The sequence below is a fragment of the Grampus griseus genome (assembly GCF_964374135.1).
Source record: "Grampus griseus genome assembly, chromosome: 4".
NCBI classification, from domain to species: Eukaryota; Metazoa; Chordata; class Mammalia; order Artiodactyla; family Delphinidae; genus Grampus; species Grampus griseus.
The window spans coordinates 131,041,277-131,065,177 of NC_138997.1; the positions used below are offsets into that span (position 1 = coordinate 131,041,277).

Consider the following 23,901-nt stretch of genomic DNA (forward strand, 5'->3'; position numbering starts at 1 on the left):
TTGCAGTACATTTTAGAGTGTCTTGAAATCTGGTTTTGCTAAATATTTAGATGTATATGACTTAGCTGCATATGTATGTGATGTCTCACATGATGGTACATGTCGACAGTCTCACAGCTTAGATCAGGAACGCAAACTGCAGGGAACATGACCAAGACTGTGGAAGAGCACAGATTCACTAGGCTGCTTTCTGGCTCAACTTTGATGGTGAGACACTGATATATGATAATGGTTTGATTTTAGTGTTCCCCACCTGGAGTTCTTTCCAGAATACAGTTTTAGAGCTGAAAACAACCAGTTGAAGCACCTTACACATTAGGGTTGGAGACACCTGGGTTTAGAGGCTGAAGTACAGTTCACCAGCCGTGTGACCTTTGCCAAGTCACCTAACCTTCATAAGCCTCAACTTTCCCTTCTGTGAAAGGACAGTGACATCCTACTATCTATCTTCCTGGGGTTGCTGTGCTATTTAAAGCAAGCTCATAGAGCATCTCATAGAAAGCACGTGGTAGGCATTTGGTAAATGTGTGGCTATTATGATTAGGAACAAGACACTGACTTCTTCAACATAATGTTGACTGATAAGCCTTCTGAGGCAAAAAAAATGTTATTTCTGAATGACAGGGAGACTGTGTTTATAAGACTCTTAAAAAATAATTTTCAAAGGGCGCAGTTTCATTGAATGCATTCTTTTGATCACAGAATTCTGGAACATTAGGGCAAAGAAGAGGTATCTCTATTCTACAGAGAAGACACGTCCAAGATCATAGCATTAGGCATTGGCGGGACCGGGCCAAGGCCCTAGTTCTAATTTCTAGTTTGGTGTTCTCCCTGCCTGAAGCAGGCTTTACTCAACCCCTACATGCAGGCATTAGCATATAATGAAATGCACCTTTGTGCTGGGAACAGCAAAAGCCGGGAGGGTTACATATTCTCATGTAGATTACAACGTACAGGAGTCACAACAGGGTAGCGGTACAGGGTCCCTAATTTACAACTTTTGTAAAAATTTGGCCAGTTTTTTTAAACATGAATTGTTCATACATTTGGCTAAAAGCTTGTTTATTTCTCCTTGTTCCTCCTTAGTGACTATTCCCTTCCACATAGCTTGCTCTGAGTAAGACCCCAGAGAGAAATAACTGATTCTTCCTACAAGGTCTAAAGTTGAATAACCACGATAGTTCTCTAGGGAAATTAAGTCCCCAGGAGCCAGAGGATAGGGCCTATTGCTGGCAGTTCTGCAACATGTGATGGGAAACGTGGCACCAGGGACTCGTGTATGTGTTTTTAGCCAGATCACTTAGAAAACGGTTTCTACCTTTGAAACATTCGCCGTCTGCAGCAAACTTCGCAATTAACTTCAAGGTTGAAATCTTCAATATGATTTCCCTTCAGTGCTCAGAACTGCCTTAGATGATGTGCTCCAGTCCGGGGCAGAATAGACCTTTGATTGAAAAAGAGGGTAAAAGCAAATCTGTTATCTACTTCCTTGACTTTGACCATTCCCTGTGCTGCTAAGTTTGATGCTGCTGCAATCCAGCTTTTTCTGAGTTCTGATGGACTGCTTGTTGGGCGTTTCCTCTTTGATGTATGCAGGTGCTTGGGATTTTGGAACTCATCCTTTTCTATGTCCTGCCTTAAGAGAATGCCATCCAAGCCTGGAACCTGTTCTTATTTCTTCAACTCCTGTAGCCAAATGCTGATCTAGATCTATGTATTATACGTAGTATCTCTTCAGCAACTTTTGCTTCTCTTAATCCCACTACCGCTTGCCATACAGTGTTCAAGCCTCATCATTTCTTGCCTGGATTATCACAGCAGCCTCTTACCTGGTTTCCTTGGTTCAAGTCTTGCTGAAATCAATCACTGCTCCCAGTTAGCTGCGGTCTTGCCAGCGCTATCTCCGTAGTGATAACTTCCACAATAAAAACTGGCTTTGTTATTCCACAAGCTCGTCAGAGAACCTCCAGGCTTCTGTACATGATTACAAAAGGCTTATCAAATGGCAAAAGCACTGCTTGGTATTTTATGCGTATTAATTTGTTTAAGCCTCACAGCATGTGAGGAAGGCACTATTATCTATCTGCAGATGAGGAAACAGAGGCACAGCAATTAAGTAATTTGCTCAAGGTCAGTAGGTGGTAGAGCTGGGCGTCAATCCTAGCCAGGCTGCAACTAAGCCCCCCGGGCCCTACTGCCTCTCGGAATACAAAAAGAGTTCACATAAAGTAGTTCATGTGTTTTTGAGTATACGGAGGAGTATACATGTGCACTTTCAGTTCAATGAATTTCTGTAAAGTAAAGCTAATTACCTTGGTTTAAAATATTATGTTAATGTACTGCTTGAATGACTATGAACATAACCTAATGGATAAAGAGCAATATTGTTGGCTTGTAGTCAGTTAGTCCCTGCCTTCTTCTAGGGAGAATGGAATTAGTTAATTTAGTGTCCTATACATTTATGTAACACACACGCACACACGTATTTACAGATATAAAATATACGCCTATGATAAAAAATAGCACTGCTATCAAGAACTCAAAGAATAAATTTCTCTATATCCTGACACGTTACCTGGAAAGTTACAGAGAATTATTTAAAATCACATTGTTTCTAGACGATGAATCTGCAGTTAGGACTCATGTCTTAAAACTCTGATGCTATGCAAAACCTTCAAATCAGTATTTTTGTGATATAAAGTATAATAAATCTGGTTAGCTTTTATAAATAAGTCAAGCAAATTAAATAGCAAAGATAAAAGAAAAAAAATGTATACCATCATTCCTAATGTATCACTAATGTATCCTGATACTCTCACTACTACTTGGTTTATATACGGCAGAGTTCTAAATAGTACGTTTATAATTATGGGTTAATTATGGTTATTTTACCTATTAATCTGGCTGATGGCTTAATTTCCAGATTATCATCAGTGTGAGGCCATTTCTTCATGAAGCAAATCTTTTCCTCTGGTGTTTCCTTCCTCCATGTAGCAGCCTCAGAGGTGCCTTCCTTCTTTTCTTGTTCATTTTGGCTCTGCTCCAGCTTTACCGTTTGAATCATTTGAGCTTCTCTTTTTCATGTCAAATGCTTGTGGTCATATCTTTGCCTCAAAGAGTCCCAAATACTCAAAGTAAGTAAATACCTTTCAAATACCTCGCTTTAAAATACCATGCTTATTTTGACACAGGAAAATCATATAATATAGTATCAACCACTTTATAATTGCTAAACACAATTTAACATATTATTTTTTTGGTAGATATTTGGTAAATTTTTTTGGGTGAAATTGTCACCACTTATTAAAGAAATCTGTATTTTTTTTGGATCTGTCTCCTAAAGCAAAGGAAATAAAACCAAAAATAAACAAACAGGACCTAATTAAACTTAAAAGCTTTTGCATAGCAAAGGAAACCATAAACAAAATGAAAAGACAACCTACTGAATGGGAGAAAATATTTGCAAATGATATGGCTGATAAGGGGTTAATATCCAAAATATATAAACAGTTCATGTAACTCAACATTAAAAAAAAAACCTGATTAAAAAATGTGCAGAAGACCTGAATAGACATTTCTCCAAAGAGGAAATGCAGACGGCCAACAGCCACAGGAAAAGATATTCAACACTGCTAATCATGAGGGAAGTGCAAAGCAAAACCACAATGATGTATCACCTCACACCTGTCAGAATGGCCATCATCAAAAAGAACACAAATAACAAATGTTGGCAAGGATGTGGTTGGTAGGAATGTAAATTCCCTACTGTGGAAGACAGTTTGGATGGTCCTTAAAAAACTAAAAATAGAGCTACCATATGATGCTGCAATTCCACTCCTGGGCATATAACTGGAAAAGATGAAAACTCTTAATTCAAAAAGACATACGCACCCTCAATGTTCATAGCAGCATTATTTACAACAGGCAGGACATGGAAGCAACCTAAGTGTCCATCAACAGATGAATGGATAAAGGATATATATATATATATATATATATATATATACACACACACACACACACACACATACATACACACACGTATATGTATGTGTATATATACACACATACACACAATGGAATACTATTCAGCCATGAAAAAGAAAAGAAATCTTGCCATTTGCAACAACATGAATAGACTTGGAGGGTATTATGCCAAGTAAAATAAGTCAGACAGAGAAAGACAAATACTGTATGATATCAGTTATATACGGAATTTAAAAAATACAACACACTGGTGAATATAACAAAGAAGAAGACTTACTGATATAGAGAATAAACTAATGGTTACCAGTGGGGAGAGGGAAGGGAAGAGGGGCAATGTAGTGGTAGAAGATTAGGAGGTACAAACTATTACATATAAAATAGGCTGCAAGGATATATTGTACAACATGGGGAATATAGCCAATATTTTATAACTTATAACCTTTAAACATTGTGAATCACTATATGGTACACTTGTAACATAATGCTGTACATCAACTGTACTTCAATTGAAAAAAAGAAAGCTTTATAAGGCAATCAAAAAAAAAATCTGGAAACCTTTAAAGGAGGTAACCCACTAATTTATATAACTTCCTTTGCTTAGATCTATATTTTTCACTAAAGTTACTTACTTGACTTTTTAGGTGATGGCCAATTTCTTTTCAAGGTTTGAAAAAATACCCAAATCCCACTAGATATGAAGATGCTTTTCTTAGGAAGTTTTCTATGTAATGCATATAATTGATAACCAAAAGGGCTTTTTGGGTTAGAGTCAGAGTCAGAAAAGGCAAAGACTCGGTCGCAGCTCTGAATCATTACAATAAGGCTGATGCATGAAAAAGTGAACGCAGAATTTTTCAAAACCTATTTTGTGTATCTTCTATCAAGAACACGAACCCTTGAACTGAAAAGGAGAGAATGGACACTAGTAAGAGTTACCTGAAGTCTAGGGTGAAGCACTCGTTTGAGAGTACCGAGCTGCTAACAGTGAGTTCGAGCCTCATGACGCAGAGGAATTAAACCCCGGGGCACCCATAATTCCAGTTTGGCTTTGAATGCAGTCACTTTATCTGCCAATTGAACACAGGTGTTGTTCTTCCCTGAAGTGACAGATTGAGTTTGTTGAGCAGGTTGAATATGCCACACAAGTAAGCAAGTTTTGTGACCCATTCTGTGCCACTGAAACGTGCTGCCAGTGGTGACTGTTTTTCTAAAAGAAATCTTTGAAGTGGCTCTTGTAACTCAAAAGCTCTGGCCAGTGATCTACCTTTAGAAAGCCATCTCACCTCTGTGTATAAGAGAAGACGTGTGAACACTGGGATTTTTGACATGTTTCAAACATTAGCAGAGATTTTTGAAAGAGACTGAGCCAGGGCCTTCTTTCTCCCAGCTGGTGCATATCACCTATCTCAGCTTTCCAAAGACTTTGAGCACTACTTCCCAACCACAAAAGACCCCAAACTGGGAAGGAATGGATCTGCGACCCATCTGTGAATAAGCCAGGTGAATCGACTTTGTCCGTGCTAGAAGAGGATCAACTGCTTGAGATCGCAAATCACGGTGCCTTAAAAGTATGTTTGAGACAACTTCAGATCTCCATACGTTCTGAATTAAAGTCATGGCGGAATATCCTGATGTTGCCACAAAAGCACTGAAAAGCCTGCTTTCGTTTCCAACATCCTATCTCTGTGAAGCAGGGTTTTCTGCAGTGACAGTGACCAAAACGAGATCACAGAGTAGACTGGACATAAGCAACACACATCGGTGTCACTGTCTCCCATCCCCCCAAGATGGGACCATCTAGTTGCAGGAAAACAAGCTCAGGGCTCTCACTGATTCTGCATTATGGTGAGTTGTATAATTATTTCATTATATATTACAATGTAATAATAATAGAAGTGAAGTGCACAACAAATGTAAAAAACAAAACAAAAACAAACAAAAGAATCCCGGGGGCACTCAGAGAACCTGTAGAGGCGACTGCTCGGTCACTGTCAGCAAATGGGAGAGATGTCAAAAGCACAAATTCCACAGACTCTAAGGATGCAGTGTTGGCAGAAGGAATCTGGTGTTGGAGAGCCCTGGTTTGAAAGCCTGCAGTGCTACTTTCCATCTCTGTGACCCTGGGCCAGGTGTTTAACTTTTATGACACCTTATATCTTCGGAAAAGGAATGACAACACCAACCTAGCAGCAACACCTACCTAGCAGGGTTGTTGGATTATACAAGATAATGAATGCAAAATGCTAGCACAATGCTTGTATAAGGTAGGTGCTCAATAAATAGACATTAATACAGATCAGCATGGTTACTGCAGATCCAGGGGAAGATTCTCCAATGGATCCAATGGATTCTTTTGGTTATTTGCAGAAACATGACTGTAGCTACTCTCATTCTCCCTTATCCCCTAGAACACAGTTCACGTGACAGGAAATCCTAGTGTCATATTTTTAATCTTCCCAGATCTAAGTGCCAACAGATTTCCTCATACATCATATTATGATCTGATGGCTTTCTTATTCTTTGAAAAAAGGATAAAAATTGTGACCGAGAGTTTCCATGATGCCATACTAAAGGACTGAAAGGGTTTTAAATAAACGGAAAAGGAACAAGCAGTGATGACTAGGATGCTACATGGATTTACTAGGAAGAAACCCATCTAACTTGTCTTCTCAGACAGGATTACTAGATTAGGTCTGGGAAGTATGACAGTTGCAGCATAAATGAACTTTCCTAGGCAGAAGCCTAGGTCTCTCTTGATGTTTTTTATGATAGTGTGGAAGCAGCAATATGGGCTAGATTAAAAACAGGTTGACTGACCTGTTGCCTGACCATGATGCCTCATGGGTCCTGATTATAACCCGTCATGGGAGGTGGTGGCTGGTATGCTCGAAGAGACTGACTGTACTCAGATCTGTCTAGTTCTCATTTTTTCAGTGATTTTCATGAAGATACGGGTGGTTATCAAAGCTGTAGATGGAATTCACTGTAAATAAAAAATTGTCATGGATGCAAGAAATATAGCAATAAAACAAAATTAGACACAGTTCCTGTGCTTATAGGTAACAAACTGGATGACAGAATTAGGAGGTAAAATGACCTCAGCACGCTGTAATAATATAATGAAAAGCAATAAATGACCAGTCCAATTTCTGGGGCAAAGATCTGGCTTAGCAACAAAACCTTTAGAAAAAACTTAAGATTTCAGTCAACAATATGCTCAATACCTGCCCAACAGTGTGATTCAACTTCCAAAAAAGCTAACATGATTTGAAGCTGAATTAATGGAAGGCGTAGACTCCAGACCAGTAATTCTCATTTTTTTTGTCATCCTACGTACTAACGAGAAATTATATGAACATTTTCCTGAATCGCTAACTCAGTAACTGTCAAAGCAGGCTTCCGTAAGAGAATATGTCACTCTTCTCGGGGCGAGGGAAAGGGGTAGGGTATGTACCGTGAAGCCACAGTTCCCTGGAGATTCTAATAAGCTGTCCCCCCCACCCCTCCTTGGGCAGGTATCACTTACCCTCTCCCCACCATTCCCAGTCATGATCCAAAACAAGGGAATTAATAGTTTATACCCTGAAAATAATGTTTGGCTCTGGGCATAAGACTGAGGCATCCCAAGCATACCTGGTGTAAAGTAAGATGCTCATAAATATCTATTGAACGAGTGAAAGAAGATATGTATGTTTTCAGAGACCAGTGACTGGCTGGCGCAAGGACTCAAAACCAAGTCCTCTGAGGAAATGGAGGTGCTTACTAAGTACAGGGAGAGCATGATAATTATTTTTAAAAGGCTGAAGATCTGCCATGTGGAAGATGGTTTAGACTTACTCTGTGGTACAAGGCAGAACGAAGGGAGGAGACACATTTCAGTTCAGTATCAGCAAGAACTTTCTAGTGGTCAAGGCTGTTGCAGAGTGGACTGGGCCACCTCAAGGGAGAGGGAGCTGCCGTCCCCGCCCCAGTGAACTTCAACAGCTGTGCACAGTAACACTGGTAATTTGTTACTAAAAATAAAGGAGTGAGCTATAAGAACATGTACTTAAAAAGGAAGAAACGAGAGCAGGTTCAAAGTTATCTCTCTAATGTTTTTCTCCTTTGCTTACATTCCAAAATACTTTTTGAGTGGAAGAACTAAGGGTAGGGTTAGAGCTAGTGCATTGGGAGCGTCTACAGGCATGTGGGGGCACGTGTGAGTTTTTGTGGTGAACCCTTGGGCTACAAGGCCACTGAGTGTCGATTTTTTTCTTGGTGGTTGGGTGGGTGCCAGTGTTGTAAAAAATTACTTTAACAATGCCTTTCCATCCTATGATTTTTGTTATCTAAGTTATACATATTAACTTAGTTCTTCCTTATGTAAATACTAAGAACATTAATGTTGTCAAAAAAGCTACACATTTTTCACGCTTTAACAGCTGGTAGTGAGGACTCCTCTGGTGGTCCAGTTAAGATTGCGTGCTTTGGGGCTTCCCTGGTGGCGCAGTGGTTGAGAATCTGCCTGCCGCTGCAGGGGACACGGGTTCGAGCCCTGGTCCGGGAAGATCCCACATGCCGCGGAGGGACTAAGCCCGTGCGTCACAACTACTGAAGCCAGGGCACCTAGAGCCCGTGCTCAGCAACGAGAGAAGCCACTGCAACGAGAAGCCCGCGCACCGCAACAAAGAGAGGCCCCCGCTCGCGGCAACTAGAGAAAGCCCGCGCGTAGCAACAAAGACCCAATGCAGTCAAAAATAAATACAATAAATAAATTAAAAAAAAAAAAAAGATTCCGTGCTTCCACTGCAGGGGGCACAGGTTCGATCCCTGGTTGGGGAATTAGGATCCTGAATGCTGTGCAGCACAGCCAAAAAAAATTAAGGAAAAAAAAACAAAGTTGGTAGGGGACAGATTTCATAGGCAACACTGGGGTGTTGCAGTGTCTGTCTCCTCTCTGTATACATATCTATATGTATACATACATCTTAAAGTAAGCTAAAAAAATTAGTCATTTTTGATTAAGAGGTTAATCTTAATTAAAAAATTAATCTTGATTAAAAAAGCTTATTACAGATTTATTTTGGAAAAATTGATAAAACACATTATGGTTAAAGAACAGAATTTATAATAAAATGTTTAAAAGTGTATTTTCGCTCTTCCTTGGTTTGTCTGAGTTGGCTTGGCAGACTGTGCAGCTATGAAATATTCATATTTGCTGAATAAACGAATGACTGAATTGTTACTAATGTTCTCCCATAGTTCTCACACCAGAGGAGAAATCAGAAGATTGCTGGCTGCCCCAATTTGCATATTTGTGTACAAAGTGAAGAAGAGGTAATCATATCTCTTTTCTTCCTCAGGGAGACACGATATAGAAACACAAATAAATAAAATGAACTAGCTATGTTACCCCCAATTTCAGATTTATATCATTTCTTTTCTCCCTTTCCTATTCATTTCCCCTGTCTCCTAAAATAAAGTTCACAGAGTAAATGATACTGTCTGTGTAAATGAAGTTAAGACTGACCAATATGAGGAATGTCAAAAACGCTACTACATTTTTACATTAGAAATCATTAGCTAACAAACTTTTCTGGAACAAAATAACCATACACGTTCAGTTCTGTTGCTAATAGCTTAAGTCTCTTCAAATTGAACAGAGGTCAGAAGGGCTTATTATCGGCATTTTAGCAGCTTATCCTTTTCTTGGAGAATATCTAAGTATTCAAGAAAGATAGCCAACTGGAGGGGGGAGGTTATTAGTATTAAAATGTCAAGAGTAGGTACCTTTGGCCAAAGTTTGGAGAAAGTGCTATGTTGAAAGATTTTACCTTAAAGAAATGTCTGGAAAGTTAGATTTTCTTTTTAAAACAGGATAATAATACTTATATTTCATTAGTCTACAATGTTAGTTTCTGAAGTGCTTTCTCTTACAGTCTCATTTTTTTGTCGGATATAATTCTAACATTTTCTCTAATTAAAAGTTTAAAAAAATAAACACTATATTCTATAAACATAAATATGAACATAACTCTTATTACATGGAAATCAGTCTGTGAATGACATGGGAAGGAATTTAGAGAATCAAATTCTTTAAGAAATGGAAATAAGCTAAGCGCCTATCTACCATTTAACTGTCATGTCTGTATTATTTGGTCTTATCGTTGTATTTGACACTAGCAACCATTTGCCCCCTCCTGCCTATAAGATGAGATTTCATCCGTCCTTTAGTTTCTGTCATCTCGGGTTCTCCTGGTTACCAGCCTCTCACTGCTCCTATTCAGTCTCCTCCAGTGACTCTTCTTCCTGAGCTCATTCAACCAACGAAGGCATTTTCTAAGGGCCTGTCCTTAAAGACTCTTTTTCAGTTTTTGAACAAACAATTTTGAATACCTTCCATGTCCCAGGAACCGTGTTGAGGGCTAAGAATACAACAAAGAAGGACAGTAAACATGAGTCCTACTCTCAAGGAGCTTGCAGTCTGCTGGGGAGGAGACGACATTACAGAAAATAATTTCAAAAAGAGTTATTTACAAATTTTGGTAAGTGCTATACAGGAAAAAAATATAGCATATATTAAGAGCAGTACAACAAGGGGACCTAACCCAGTCTGGAGGCTAGGGAAGGCTCTCACAGGCAGTGCTGTCTGAGTAGTGATCTGAAGAATGTGCAAATGGCAAAGTATGTGCGGAGACCCTATGTGGGGAGGGAGGATAACGTGATGATGGAAGATAAAGAAGGCCATCGTCAGGGATACAGCATGAGAAATGGAGGGGAAGAGGTAGTCAGTACATCACATAAGGCCAGGAGGCAAGCCCCTACACTCCACGGCTTCAAATCTCAGCTCCAGGCCAAAGACCTCATGGCTATCCCAATTTGTTGGCACCAGTCCTAAACTTTTGACTGCTGGTTGGATATTTACACATGCATGTTTTCAAGTCACCTCAAACTCAACTCATTATCTTTTATCTGGACTACTGCAACGGTCTCCTAACTTGTTGTCCAGATGCAAACCCATCTACCCTAATCACCAGAAAGCAGGGTACACCACGTTCAAACTAGGAGCAGACAGTAACTAACTACATGGATCTATGAAAATCAATAGGACTGCAATAGTTCAATGCCCACGCAGTCTCAGAACTTAAGATTCCATTTGATTAATACTGCTTTGAGTAATAGCAAAAACAAACAAAATAAAACCCCCAAAATCCCAAGCAAATGAAAACCTTCCCAAATTCTTAAATATCAATATTTGATAAATACTGAAAATCGTGTAAGGTAAAAGTGAATCACTACAATTATTACATTAAAATACATGACAGGGATTTCCCTGGTGGCGCAGTGGTTAAGAATCTGCCTGCCAATGCAGAGGACATGGGTTCAATCCCTGGTCTGGGAAGATCCCACGTGCCACAAGCAACTAAGCCCATGTGCCACAACTACTGAGCCCACGCACCGCAACTACTGAAGCCCGTGCACCTAGAGCCCATGCTCTGCAACAAGAGAAGCCACTGCAACGAGAAGCCTGCGCACGGCAGAGTAGCCCTCGCTAGCTGCAACTAGAGAAAGCCTGCGTGCAGCAACGAAGACCCAATGCAACCAAATAAATAAAAAATAAATAAATTTATAATAAAAAAAATAAATAAAATACATGACAGCATCATTTTAGAAAGTGCATAATTTATTACATGTGAGTTAATAATAAAACGGATACTTGGGAACTTTAAAAATGAGTTACGAGTAACAGATGTAAAATTCTCAAATTCTGGAACCTGAAATATTAAAATTCAAGCAATTTCTTAAAACTCTTTCTCATGATTAGCATAGTTTGAAAACTGTTACGCTCTTCCAAGGGAAAAAGGAGGAATTAAAAAATAGACACGTTGATGAAGGCAATGAGTTCTTCCCAGCTGGCTTTATTCTCTACTGAAGCTCAATATAGGATTACCTTTTCTTTACTTACAGGAAGCTGTTCTGTTTTCCAATAACCCTCAAAACAGAATGGAAAATGCTTATGCAAAACGACGCAAGCCTTAACCATTCTATGCAGGTTTTACCATTTTAATAAACTTCTAGTCCAACAGCTTTCCCAAGTATAAAGTTCTGTGAGTGAACTATGAATATTTTTAAATATTTTCCAGATTCATCATGGAGGCTGCTTTTCTTCTCTGTACTGTAATCGCACTGAGCTGCAATTGAAATAAACAATCAGTAAGTAGCTACTTTTTCTGTGGAAAAATCTTAGACTAATACAAAGTATAATGCATCACAACTTACAATTATTGAAAATAATCTTATTGTAAGGGGTCTTGTTAGAGGTCGCTTTTTGTGTTCATTTCTCTTTTACTCTTGAGACTTTAAAATGCCTGTATCACCCTAGAGATATGCATGTCAAATACGGCATTCCATAGCTCAGTAATACACTGAGAATTCCAAAACATATTTTACAAACGAATGAGAAACATCTAGATAAAAGTTAATCAGGAAAGAGGCTAGAACACAAACTAAGTGTGAGCCAGCACAATGCAGGGCTGGTAATAAAAAGATGATGACAGATCACAGTAAGTCTAATAAGAAAATAATCTTTAAATATTAAATTGGAATTGATAATACAGACACATGGTAAAAGACATCTAACAGTACAAAAGAGTAGACAGCATAAAGGAAGTCTTCCCATCTCTGTCCTTCATTCCACATCCCTCTTTCCAGGCAAAACCACTATTTCCAGCTTCTAAGTACACTTCTTGAAATATTCTAAGTGAGAACACATGCACATATTTCCTCACCCTTTTTTATTTAAAAAATGATAAAGTACTATACACACTTCTCATATTTTTCTCCTGCTAAATGATCTACCTTAGAGATAGCTCCACATTAAATCTACTTCATTCCTCTTAACAGCTGCAAAATTTCCCGTGTATGGATATTCCATAGTTTAACTGGTTTCCTATTGATGGGCATTTAGATGGTCTTTCATCTTTTAGAATTATAGGCAATGCTGCAATTAGGATTCTTACGTGCTTCCTTGCACAGACTTGCCCAGGTGCAAGTACACTACCTGCAGAATAAATTCTTAGAACTGCTAGGTCACAGGTTAGGTACGTTTACAACTGTTGAGAGATACTGCCAAGTTGGGTGCCAAAGAGGTTGTATCAATACACACTCATGTCAGTGATGTGTGCAAGTGCCAGCACAATGTATTACCAACCTTCATGATCTGACGGGTGAAAAATAATATGTGATTACAGTTTAAGTCTCTATTTGCCTTTTGGGTGAGGAGGAGTTGGGCACTTAAAAAAAATGTTTAAAAGCCATCTGTCTTTTATCCTTTATTCACTTTATTGTACTGTAGCTCTTTTTTTTGTTGATTAGCCACTCTATGTGTGTTTAGGATACGAGCCTTTTGTCATATGTCTTGCAAATATTTTTCTCTGTCACTGACTTTACGACTTTTCTATGCAGAAATCTGAAATTTAAATAGTCACATTTATTAATTTCTTTTCATAGTTTCTAGGTTTTGTGTCCTGCAGAGAAGGGCTTCACCACACTGATTTTTTAAAATCCCATACCGTCAAAAGAACACAGCGTGGCATTCAATAGTTTAGAATGATACACTTGGAACATCTAACTGTTGTCCAGAGATGGATGAAGAAGATATAGAAAAAGTTAATCAGAACAGCACATTTCGAGCGTGACTGAATGACTACACTGCAGGGCTTGTGCTGAACCAATGACATGATGCTTGGCTGCACTGGTAAGAATGACATGTGAGAGACAATAATCATCTTTTAATGCAGTGGTCTTTAACCTTTTTGGCACCAGGGGCTGGTTTTGTAGAAGACAGTTTTTCCACGGATGGGGGGAGGGGCGGGTGGTGGTTCAGGGGAGCGACGGGGAGCGACGGCGAGCGACGGGGAGCAACGGGGAGCGACGAGGGGCGACGGGGGGCGACGGGGAGCGGTGGGGAGCAATGGGGAGCAGCAAGTGAAGCTTCACTCGCTCGCCTGCTGCTCACCTCCTGCTGTTTGGCCCGGTTCCAGGGGTTGGGGATCCCTGTTTTAACGCCTTTACTTCATTAAATATCAAGCCCTTCCCAGGATATCATTTTTAACAGGAGTTTCCAGTTTTTGGAAGAAAATTAGAAAGGATTCAGAGAAGGCAAAGATAAAGATTAAAAAAGACTGAATATATGTCCTATAAAAAAGTTTATGACTTGGACACATTTAAAATAGAAAAAAAAATTAGCTCCAGGGAATAAATTCCTTTTTGTGTATGGGGAAAATGCTGAATGATTACTTTCCATCTTCAAATGAGAACAGAATGGAAGGAAAAAAACTTAGGGAAAAATCTGTGAAGTGGTTACTGACAAAACATTAAAAAGAAGGCTCACAAGGAGAATGGTGTAATCTCTGCCATTAGGGAGTTTAAATAACAGGAGAAACATCTTTGTTGGACTGCTTAGGTTTAATTCTGTCAGGAAGGAGACAACTAGAAGTCAACTGGATTATATTGTTAAGGTTCTGTAACTGTACCCTCGTGCAGGTAGTTGGTTTCAGGTAGGCATTTTCTTTACCACAGTCCTTGAAAAAGGTAAACTTGAATCTTTAAAGACTGTGATATAGAAATTTAATTTCTATATATATGTATCTTATTTACCACTTAATGACTATGCTAAGTGCTTTGTATGTGCTAATTCCTTTGATCTTTCAATAACTCTATTGGGGAGGTGTTGTTAAACATGAAGAAACTGAGGCTTAGAGAAGATGAAATTGCCCAACGTCACATGGCTACTTAATGGCACCAGGCTATCTGCCTGACTCCAAAATACCTGCTCTCAAGATACCGTCCCATACACCTTGGCTCCTGTTACCTTATAATCTAAATGAATTCTTGAATATTTGATTAATTCATCCAGTAATCCATAATTTCATAAGTTAAACTTACATGGTAAAACAATAATTACTTTCAAGAGGCAGGAAAATTGAAGGGCAAATTATGATTGGATTTTCTTTAAGTGCTATGCCATGTTCATACCAGAAGTAGATTTCAAGAAAAAATCTATAAACATCATGAACACAAACTGAATTCAGTATTTAGAGTTACTATTGTAATAAAATCTAAGAATAATGTTAATTTTGATTGAAACAGTACCAAATATTACATAATTATTAATACAGTAACTTGGTTTGTTTTTCTCTATCTATCTAAACAGTCTGTTTCAAGCCTATCTTTATAATCACTAAACTCTTTTCATTTTGATCCTAACAGGAGAGACTACTGCTCCTACTTTAGAACAAATGGCCCATTTCATTTATGTGATACGTGTGCATTAGGAGTAATTGCCCCTTATAATTTCATTGATGTTCTGCACTTTTTACTCTATTTCCCATTGGACAACTTTTATATGGTATTTTAGATTTATATGGTCATATACAAATGTGCATTAAATGAAGTTAAACCTATAAGCTAGGTAATTTTTTTCCATTTAAAAACTGCAATAAAAACACTGCAATTTGAAACACTACATTCAAAGCATGTCATTTACTTCCGAATCTGTCAACGAATACCTGCCTCGTTTTAGACAGAACATAATGCTAGAGCAGTGCTGTCCAACAGAACTTACTGGGGTGACAGAGTTGTTTCTGTATTACGCTGTCCAATATGACATGGCGACATGTGACTTTTGAGCATTTGAATTCTGAATAGTGTGACTGAAGATTTCAATTTTAATTTTATTTAATTTTAATTTAAACAGCTGCCTGTGGCTAGCAGCTATCATATTGGACAGTGCAGTTCCAGATTTAGGTGTCAAATGGCGGACACCGATGTTTATTTCTGTTTCTGAAGTTTACCTTTTCAACCTTAAACATTAAAGAGACTACTTTTAAGTCGTTTAATCAAATAAAAATAAAACTACTAGTTCTCTGGAAACTTCTAAGGAACTTCTCTTATCTCCACTCTACTCAGACTATTGTTATCCAGGGACAACGAGGAAGCTCCCTACCTGCTGAGAGGCTGAAGCAGCCCTCTGTTCCGCCTCACTCAGTCGTTTCTGAAGTCTGTTGGATTTTTCTTGATGCTCTAGAATCAACTTTTCATTCTATTAAGGGGAAATATAAGACAAACAAGTTAGAAATCCATATGTGGCACGGAGATGTTTTATGGAATAATCAATGAAAAATCTGGACATCATTTTACCACTTACAAAATGCAAAGATAATAGATCTCCAAATTTACATTTTTCAAGTCATGAACTTCAAGGTTCAAAGCTGGTTTTACATTATGACTAAACTGGTTCCCCTCCCCTGACCCTCTACCACATGCCACCAAAGAAAGTGAATTAAATCTAAAAGCAAAGTGAATCTGAAGTTAAGACCAAGGCTTTCAGTTTGTGACTTGTTAACCTTGAGATGCTATATCACTACTTTGGAATCACCCGGAGAGTGTGAGAACACAGACCTGAGCCTCACAACCAGAGCATCAGTAGGGGTGGGATGGTCCTGAGAATCTGCACTCCTATCAAGTTCTTGGGTGGTGGCGATGCTGCCTGCTAGCGCATTTAGAACCACTGTGCTAGACCAGCTTCCAGGGGAACTGTGACATAGGCCACGCATTATTAAGGTCAAGAAACAGAAAATATTCATTCTAGAAATCCTGATTTTTACAGAGCTAGACTTATCGTAAATGATTTATATGCTTACGGTATTATTTAAAAGGGGAAGAAATCAGTCTACATGTTTCCCAATACATGTGTATACTCCAGAAGGTATTCTCCAGAAGGTATTCGGGTCAAGAGCATTATTAAGGCATTGGTATGGGTTGCATTATGTCCCTAAAAAAAAGATGTTGAAGCCCCAACCCCCTAGTACTTATGAATGTGACCTTATTTGGAAATAGGGTCTTTGTTGATGATTAAGTTGAAGTCATTAGGGTGGGTCCATATGCAGTATGACTGGTGACTTCATAAAAAGGGGAAATTTGGACATAGAGACAGACATGCACAAAGGGAAGAACACATGAAGACACAGGGAGAACATTAGCAACAAGACAGGGAATGCCTGAGGCCACCAGAAGCTAGGAAGGAGGCCTGGAAAAGATTCTCCCTCAGAAGGAACCAATTCTGCTGTCTTCTTGATTTTGGACTACTGGCCTCCAGAACTGCAAGACAATAAGTTTCTGTTGGTTAAGCCACCCCAGTCTGTATTACTTTGTTAGAGCGGCCTCAGGCAACTACATAGGCATCATGAATATAAATCTGTCACAACATGGTGTCATGCAGACAAGTTAAAAGAATCTATCAATTAAAAAAGGTATTAGCCTTCTCCATACATACTAGCCTAAAAAAAAGTTTTTGCACATGTAAAACTGTTATACAGTTCTTTGAACTAGGTACTTCCCGTGTCATAACATACAAGTGATAAGAATGAATGGCATGCCTAGTAATACAAAATACTGAACTAACAGTATCCTGCTAAAATGTGCTTATTCTATTTCTTAGTGTGCCCCAAAGCAAAATTAAATTGTATGAAGAGAACTATATTGGCTTTTCCAATTTACCAAGATGTTTAAATACACAGTCTTAAATTTAAGAGACACATCATGAACACTAGAGAAAACCTGAGGAAAAACTGCCATCATCTATAATAATCATTTTCATAGTTATAATCAGACTATATATACATTTTACTACGCTGCTACCATAAAGGTTAAGGCACAGTCCAGCTTAGATAAAACATAATATATGCAACTGTTCTTTTTTAATTTATCATTTTAGTTGCTTTTGAGCTTCCAAAATAATTAACATTACTGTGTTGAATATTTCCCTTTAAATTTTTTCAAATTTTAAATTATTTCCTTAGAACAGATTCCTGGAAGTGGGAGCAACATCAAAGAGTTTTTGAAAGGCTACTGTTTAATTGTTTTCTAAATGGCTTATGTCAATTTACAATGCTATAAAACTGAAGTGTAATGACTTCACTATGGCTCCTACAGAAGGCCACAGAGACCTATGGACCATACAGCCTGTTAATGAAATTCCAACAAATACCTTCAAAGTTTGCTCATCAAACGAAGAACTAGAGTTCTAGAAAGTTCTAATAATAATCTGGAAATTGTTTAAATTTTTTTCTTCAAAGGAAAAAATGATAAACCCTTGCTATATTTAGTTCTAAAGCATTAATCTAAAGGAATGTTTTAATATATTCCAGTAGGAAAAATTATTTTCTACATGTCTTTTGTGATGGACTAAAACAAAATTGGAGGAGGATCTTCAAGATGATGGTGGAGTAAGTCGTGGAGATCACCTTCCTCCCCACAAATACATCAAAAATACATCTACATGTGGAAAAATTCCCACAGAACACCTACTGAATGCTGGCAGAAGAAATCAGACTTCGGAAAAGGCAGGAAATCTCCACGTACCTGGTCATGTGGCTGACAGGGTCTTGGTGCTCTGGCCGGGTGTCAGGCCTGAGCTACTGAGGTGGGAGAGCCGAGTGCAGGATATTGGACCACCAGAGACCTCCTGGCCCCATGTCATATCAATCGGCAAGAGCTCTCCCAGAGATCTCCGCCTCAACGCTAAGACCGAGCTCCACTCAACAACCAGCAAGCTCCAGTGCTGGACATGGCATGCCAAAAAACTAGTAAGACAGTACACAACCCCACCCATTAGCAGAGAGGCTGCCTAAAATCATAATAAGTTCACAGATACACCAAAACACACCACTGGACGAGGCCCTGCCCACCAGAAAGACAAGATCCAGCCCCACCCACGGGAAAACAGGCACCAGTCCCCTCCACCAGGAAGCCTACACAACCCACTGAACCAACCTTAACCACTGGGGCCATACACCAAAAATAACGGGAACTACGAACCTGCAGCCGGCAAAAAAGAGACCCCAAACAGTAAGTTAAGCAAAATGAGAAGACAGAGAAATATGCAGCAGATGAAGGAGCAAGATAAAAACCCACCAGACCAAACAAATGAAGAGGAAATAGGCAGTCTACCTGATAAAGAATTCAGAGTAATGATAGTGAAGATGATCTAAAATCTTGGAAATAGAATGAAGAAAATACAGGAAACATTTAACAAGGACCTAGAAGAACTAAAGAGCAAAAAACAATGATGAACAACACAATAAATGAAATTAAAAATTCTCTAGAAGGAATCAATAGCAGAATAACTGAGGCAGAAGGACAGATTAGTGACCTGAAAGATAAAAGAGAGGAAATAACTACTGTAGAGCAGAATAAACAAAAAAGAATGCAAAGAATTGAGGACAGACTCAGAGACCTCTGGGACAACATTAAATGAAACAACATTCGATTTATAGGGCTCCGAGAAGAAGAAGAGAGAAAAGAAAAAGGACTGAGAAAATATTTCAAGAGATTATAGTTCAAAACTTCCCAAATATGGGAAAGGAAACAGTCAATAAAGTCCAGGAAGTGCAGAGAGTCCCAAACAGGATAAATCCATGAAGAAACACAACAAGACACATATTAATCAAACTATCAAAAATTAAATACAAAGAACAAATATTAAAGAAGCAAACGAAAAGCAACAAATAACATACAAGGGAAACGCTATAACCTTAACACCTGATCGTTCAGCAGAAACTCTGCAAGCCAGAAGGGAGTGGCAGGACATATTTAAAGTTATGAAAGAGAAAAACCTACATCCAAGATTACTCAACCCAGCAAGGATCTCATTCAGATTTGATGGAGAAATTGAAAACATTACGGACAAGAAAAAGCTAAGAGAATTCAGCACCACTAAACAAGCTTTACAACAAATGTTAAAGGAACTTCTCTAGGCAGGAAAAACAAGACAAGGAAAAGACCTACAATAACAAACCCAAAACAGTTAAGAAAATGGTAATAGGAACATCGATACTGAGGACTACCTTAAATGTAAATGGATTAAATACTCCAATCAAAAGACACAGACTGCCCAAAAGGATACTAAAACAAGACCCATATATATGCTGTCTACAAGAAACCCACTTCAGACCTAGGGACACATACAGACTGAAAGTGAGGGGACAGAAAAAGATATTCCATGCAAATGGAAATCAAAAGAAAGCTGGAGTAGCAATTCTCATATCAGACAAAACAAGACTTTAAAATAAAGACTATAACAAGAGAAAAAGAAGGACCCTACATATGATTAAGGGATCAATCCAAGAAGAAGATATAACATTTGGAAATATTTATGCACCCAACATAGGAGCACTCCAATACATAAGGCAAATGCTAACAGCCATAAAAGGGGAAATCAACAGTAGCAAAATAATAGTAGGGGACTTTAACACCTCACATTCACCAATGGAATGAACAAGGAAAATGAAAATCAATAAGGAAACAAAAGCTTTAAATGACACATTAAAAAAGATGGACTTAATTGATATTTATAGGACATTCCATCCAAAACCAACAGAACACACTTTCTTCTCAAGTGCTCATGGACCATTCTCCAGAATAGACCATATCCTGGGTCACAAATCAAGCCTTGGTAAATTGAAGAAAATTGAAATCGTATCAAGTATCTTTTCCAACCACAATGCTATAACACTAAATATCAATTTCAGGAAGAAAACTGCAAAAAATACAAACATATGGAGGCTAAACAATACGCTACTAAATAACCAAGAGATCACTGAAAAAAATCAAAGAGGAAATCAAAAAATATCTAGAAACAAATGACAATGAAAACATGATGACCCCAAACCTATGGGATGCAGCAAAAGCAGTCCTAAGAGGGAAGCTTATAGCAGCACAATCCTACCTCAAGAAACAAAAGAAATATCAAAAAACCAACCTAACCTTACACCTAAAGCAATTAGAGAAAGAAGAATAAGAAACCCCCCAAACTTAGCAGAAGGAAGGAAATCATAAAGATCACAATAGAAATAAATGAAAAAGAAATGAAGGAAACCATAGCAAAGATCAATAAAACTAAAAGCTGGTTCTTTGAAACGATAAACAAAATTGATAAACCATTAGCAAGACTCGTCAAGAAAAAAACGGAGAAGACTCAAATCAACAGAATTAGAAATGAAAAAGGAGAAGTAACAACTGACACTGAAGAAATACAAAGGATCATGAGAGATTACTACAAGCAACTCTATGCCAATAAAATGGACAACCTGGAAGAAATGGACAAATTCTTAGAAAAACACAACCTTCCAAGACTGAAGCAGGAAGAAAGAGAAAATATAAACAACAATCACAAGCACTGAAATTGAAACTGTGATTAAAAATCTTCCAACAAACAAAAGCCCAGGATCAGATGGCTTCACAGGCAAATTCTGTCAAACACTTAGAAAAGAGCTAACACCTGTCCTTCTCAAACTCTTCCAAAATATAGCAGAGGGAGGAACACCCCCAAACTCATTCCACGAGGCCATCATCACCCTGATACCAAAACCAGAGAAAGATGTCACAAAAAAGAAAACTATAGGCCAGTAGCACTGATGAACACAGATACAAAAATCCTCAACAAAATACTAGCAAACAAAATCCAACAGCGCATTGAAAGGATCATACACCATGATCAAGTGGGGTTTATCCCATAAATGAAAGGATTCTTCAATATACACAAATCATTCAATGTGATAAACCACATTAACAAACAGAAGGATAAAAACAATACTAAAATCTCAATAGATGCAGAAAAAGCTTTTGAGACAATTCAACACCCATTTATGATAAAAACTCTCCAGAAAGTAGGCATAGAGGGAACTTATCTCAACATAATAAAGGCCATATATAACAAACCCACAGCCAACATCCTTCTCAGTGGTGAAAAATGGAAACCATTTCCACTAAGATCAGGAACAAGACAAGGTTGCTCACTCTCACCACTATTATTCAACACAGTTTTGGAAGTTTTAGCCATAGCAATCAGATAAGAAAAAGCAATAAAAGGAATCCAAATTGGAGAAGAAGTAAAACTGTCACTGTTTGCAGATGACAGGATCCTATACATAAAGAATCCTAAAGATGCTACCAGAAAACTACTAGAGCTACTCAATGAATCTGTTAAAGTAGCAGGATACAAAATTAATGCACAGAAATCTCTTGCATTCCTATACACTAATGAGGAAAAATCTGAAGGAGAAATAAGGAAACACTCCCATTTACCACTGCAACAAAAAGAATAAAATACCTAGGAATAAACCTATCTAAGGAGACAAAACACCTGTATGCAGCAAAGTATAAGACACTGATGAAAGAAATTAAAGATGATACAAACAGATAGAGAGATATACCATGTTCTTGGATTGGAAGAATCAACATTGTGAAAATGACTGTACTATCCAAAGCAATCTACTGATTGAATGCAATCCTTATCAAACTACCAATGGCATTTTTCACAGAATTAGAACAAAAAATTTCACAAATTCTATGGAAACACAAAAGACCCCAAATAGGCAAAGCAATCTTGAGAAAGACAAACGGAGCTGGAGGAATCACGCTGACTATAGACTATACTACAGACTATATTATAGACTATAGTAGACTATACTACAAATCTACAGTAATCAAGACAGTATGGTACCGGCACAGAAAACAGAAATATAGATCAATGGAACATGATAGAAAGCCCTGAGATAAACCCATGCACAGATGGTCACCTGTCTTTGATAAAGGAGGCAAGAAAAGACAGCCTCTTCAGTAAGTGGTGCTGGGCAAACTGGACAGCTACATGTGAAAGAATGAAATTAGAACACTCCCTAACACCATACATAAAAATAAACTCAAAATGGATTAAAGACGTAAATGTAAGCCCAGACACTGTAAAACTATTAGAGGAAAACATAAGCAGAACACTGTGTGACACAAATCACAGCAAGATGCTTTCTGACCCACCTCCTAGAGAAGTGGACATAAAAACAAAAATAAACAAACGGGACCTAATGAAACTTAAAAGCTTTTGCACAGCAAAGGAAGCCATAAACAAGATGAAAAAACAACCCTCAGAATGGGAGAAAATATTTGCAAATGAAGCAACTGACAAAGGATCAGTCTCCAAAATACACAAACAGCTCACGCAGCTCAGTATCAAAAAAACAAACAACCCAATCCAAAAATGGGCAGAAAACCTAAATAGACATTTTTCCAAAGAAGATATACAGATCGCCAACAAATACATGAAAGGATGGTCAACATCACTAATCATTAGAGAAATGCAAATCAAAACTACAATGAGATATCTCACAGCAGTCAGTATGGCCATCATCAAAAAATCTACCAACAATAAATGGTGGAGAGGGTGTGGAGAAAAGGGAACCCTCTTGCACTGTTGGTGGGAATGTAAATTGATACAGCCACTATGCAGAACAGTATGGAGGTTCCTTAAAAAACTAAAAATAGAACTATCATATGACCCAGCAATCCCACTGCTGGGCATATACCCTGAGAAAACCATACTTCAAAAAGAGTCATGTACCACAATGTTCATGGCAGCACTATTTAAAACAGCTAGGACATGGAAGCAACCTAACTGTCCATCGATAGATGAATGGATAAAGATGATGTGGCACATATATACAATGGAATATTACTCAGCCATAAAAAGAAACCAAATTGCGTTATTTGTAGTGAGGTGGATGAATTTAGAGTCTGTCATACAGAGTGAGGTAAATCAGAAAGAGAAAAACAAATACCGTATGCTAACACATATATATGGATTCTAAAAAAAAAACTGGTTCTGATGAACCTAGGGGAGGGACAGGAATAAAGACGCAGATGAAGAGAATGGAGTTGAGGATATGGGGAGGGGGAAGGGTAAGCTGGGACGAAATGAGAGAGTGGCACTGACAGATACACACTACCAAATGTAAAATAGATAGCAAGTAGGAAGCAGCCGTACAGCACAGGGAGACCAGCTCAGTGCTTTGTGACCACCTAGATGGGTGGGATAGGAGG

The 23,901-nt window shown here is 38.3% G+C and overlaps 1 protein-coding gene across 1 annotated transcript in view; it reads right to left on the bottom strand.

The window, feature by feature from the left end:
• Window positions 1–11,791: 11,791 nt before the first annotated feature.
• The window catches only part of SCLT1 (sodium channel and clathrin linker 1), a gene marked incomplete at its 5' end in the record, with an annotated part of 255,805 nt that continues 243,695 nt past the window's right edge, over window positions 11,792–23,901 (bottom strand). Inside the window, 2 exon segments of the mRNA XM_082653872.1 lie at window positions 11,792–12,158; window positions 15,974–16,069. Coding sequence (XP_082509998.1) covers window positions 12,096–12,158; window positions 15,974–16,069 — 159 coding nt within the window. The 3' untranslated portion in view covers window positions 11,792–12,095.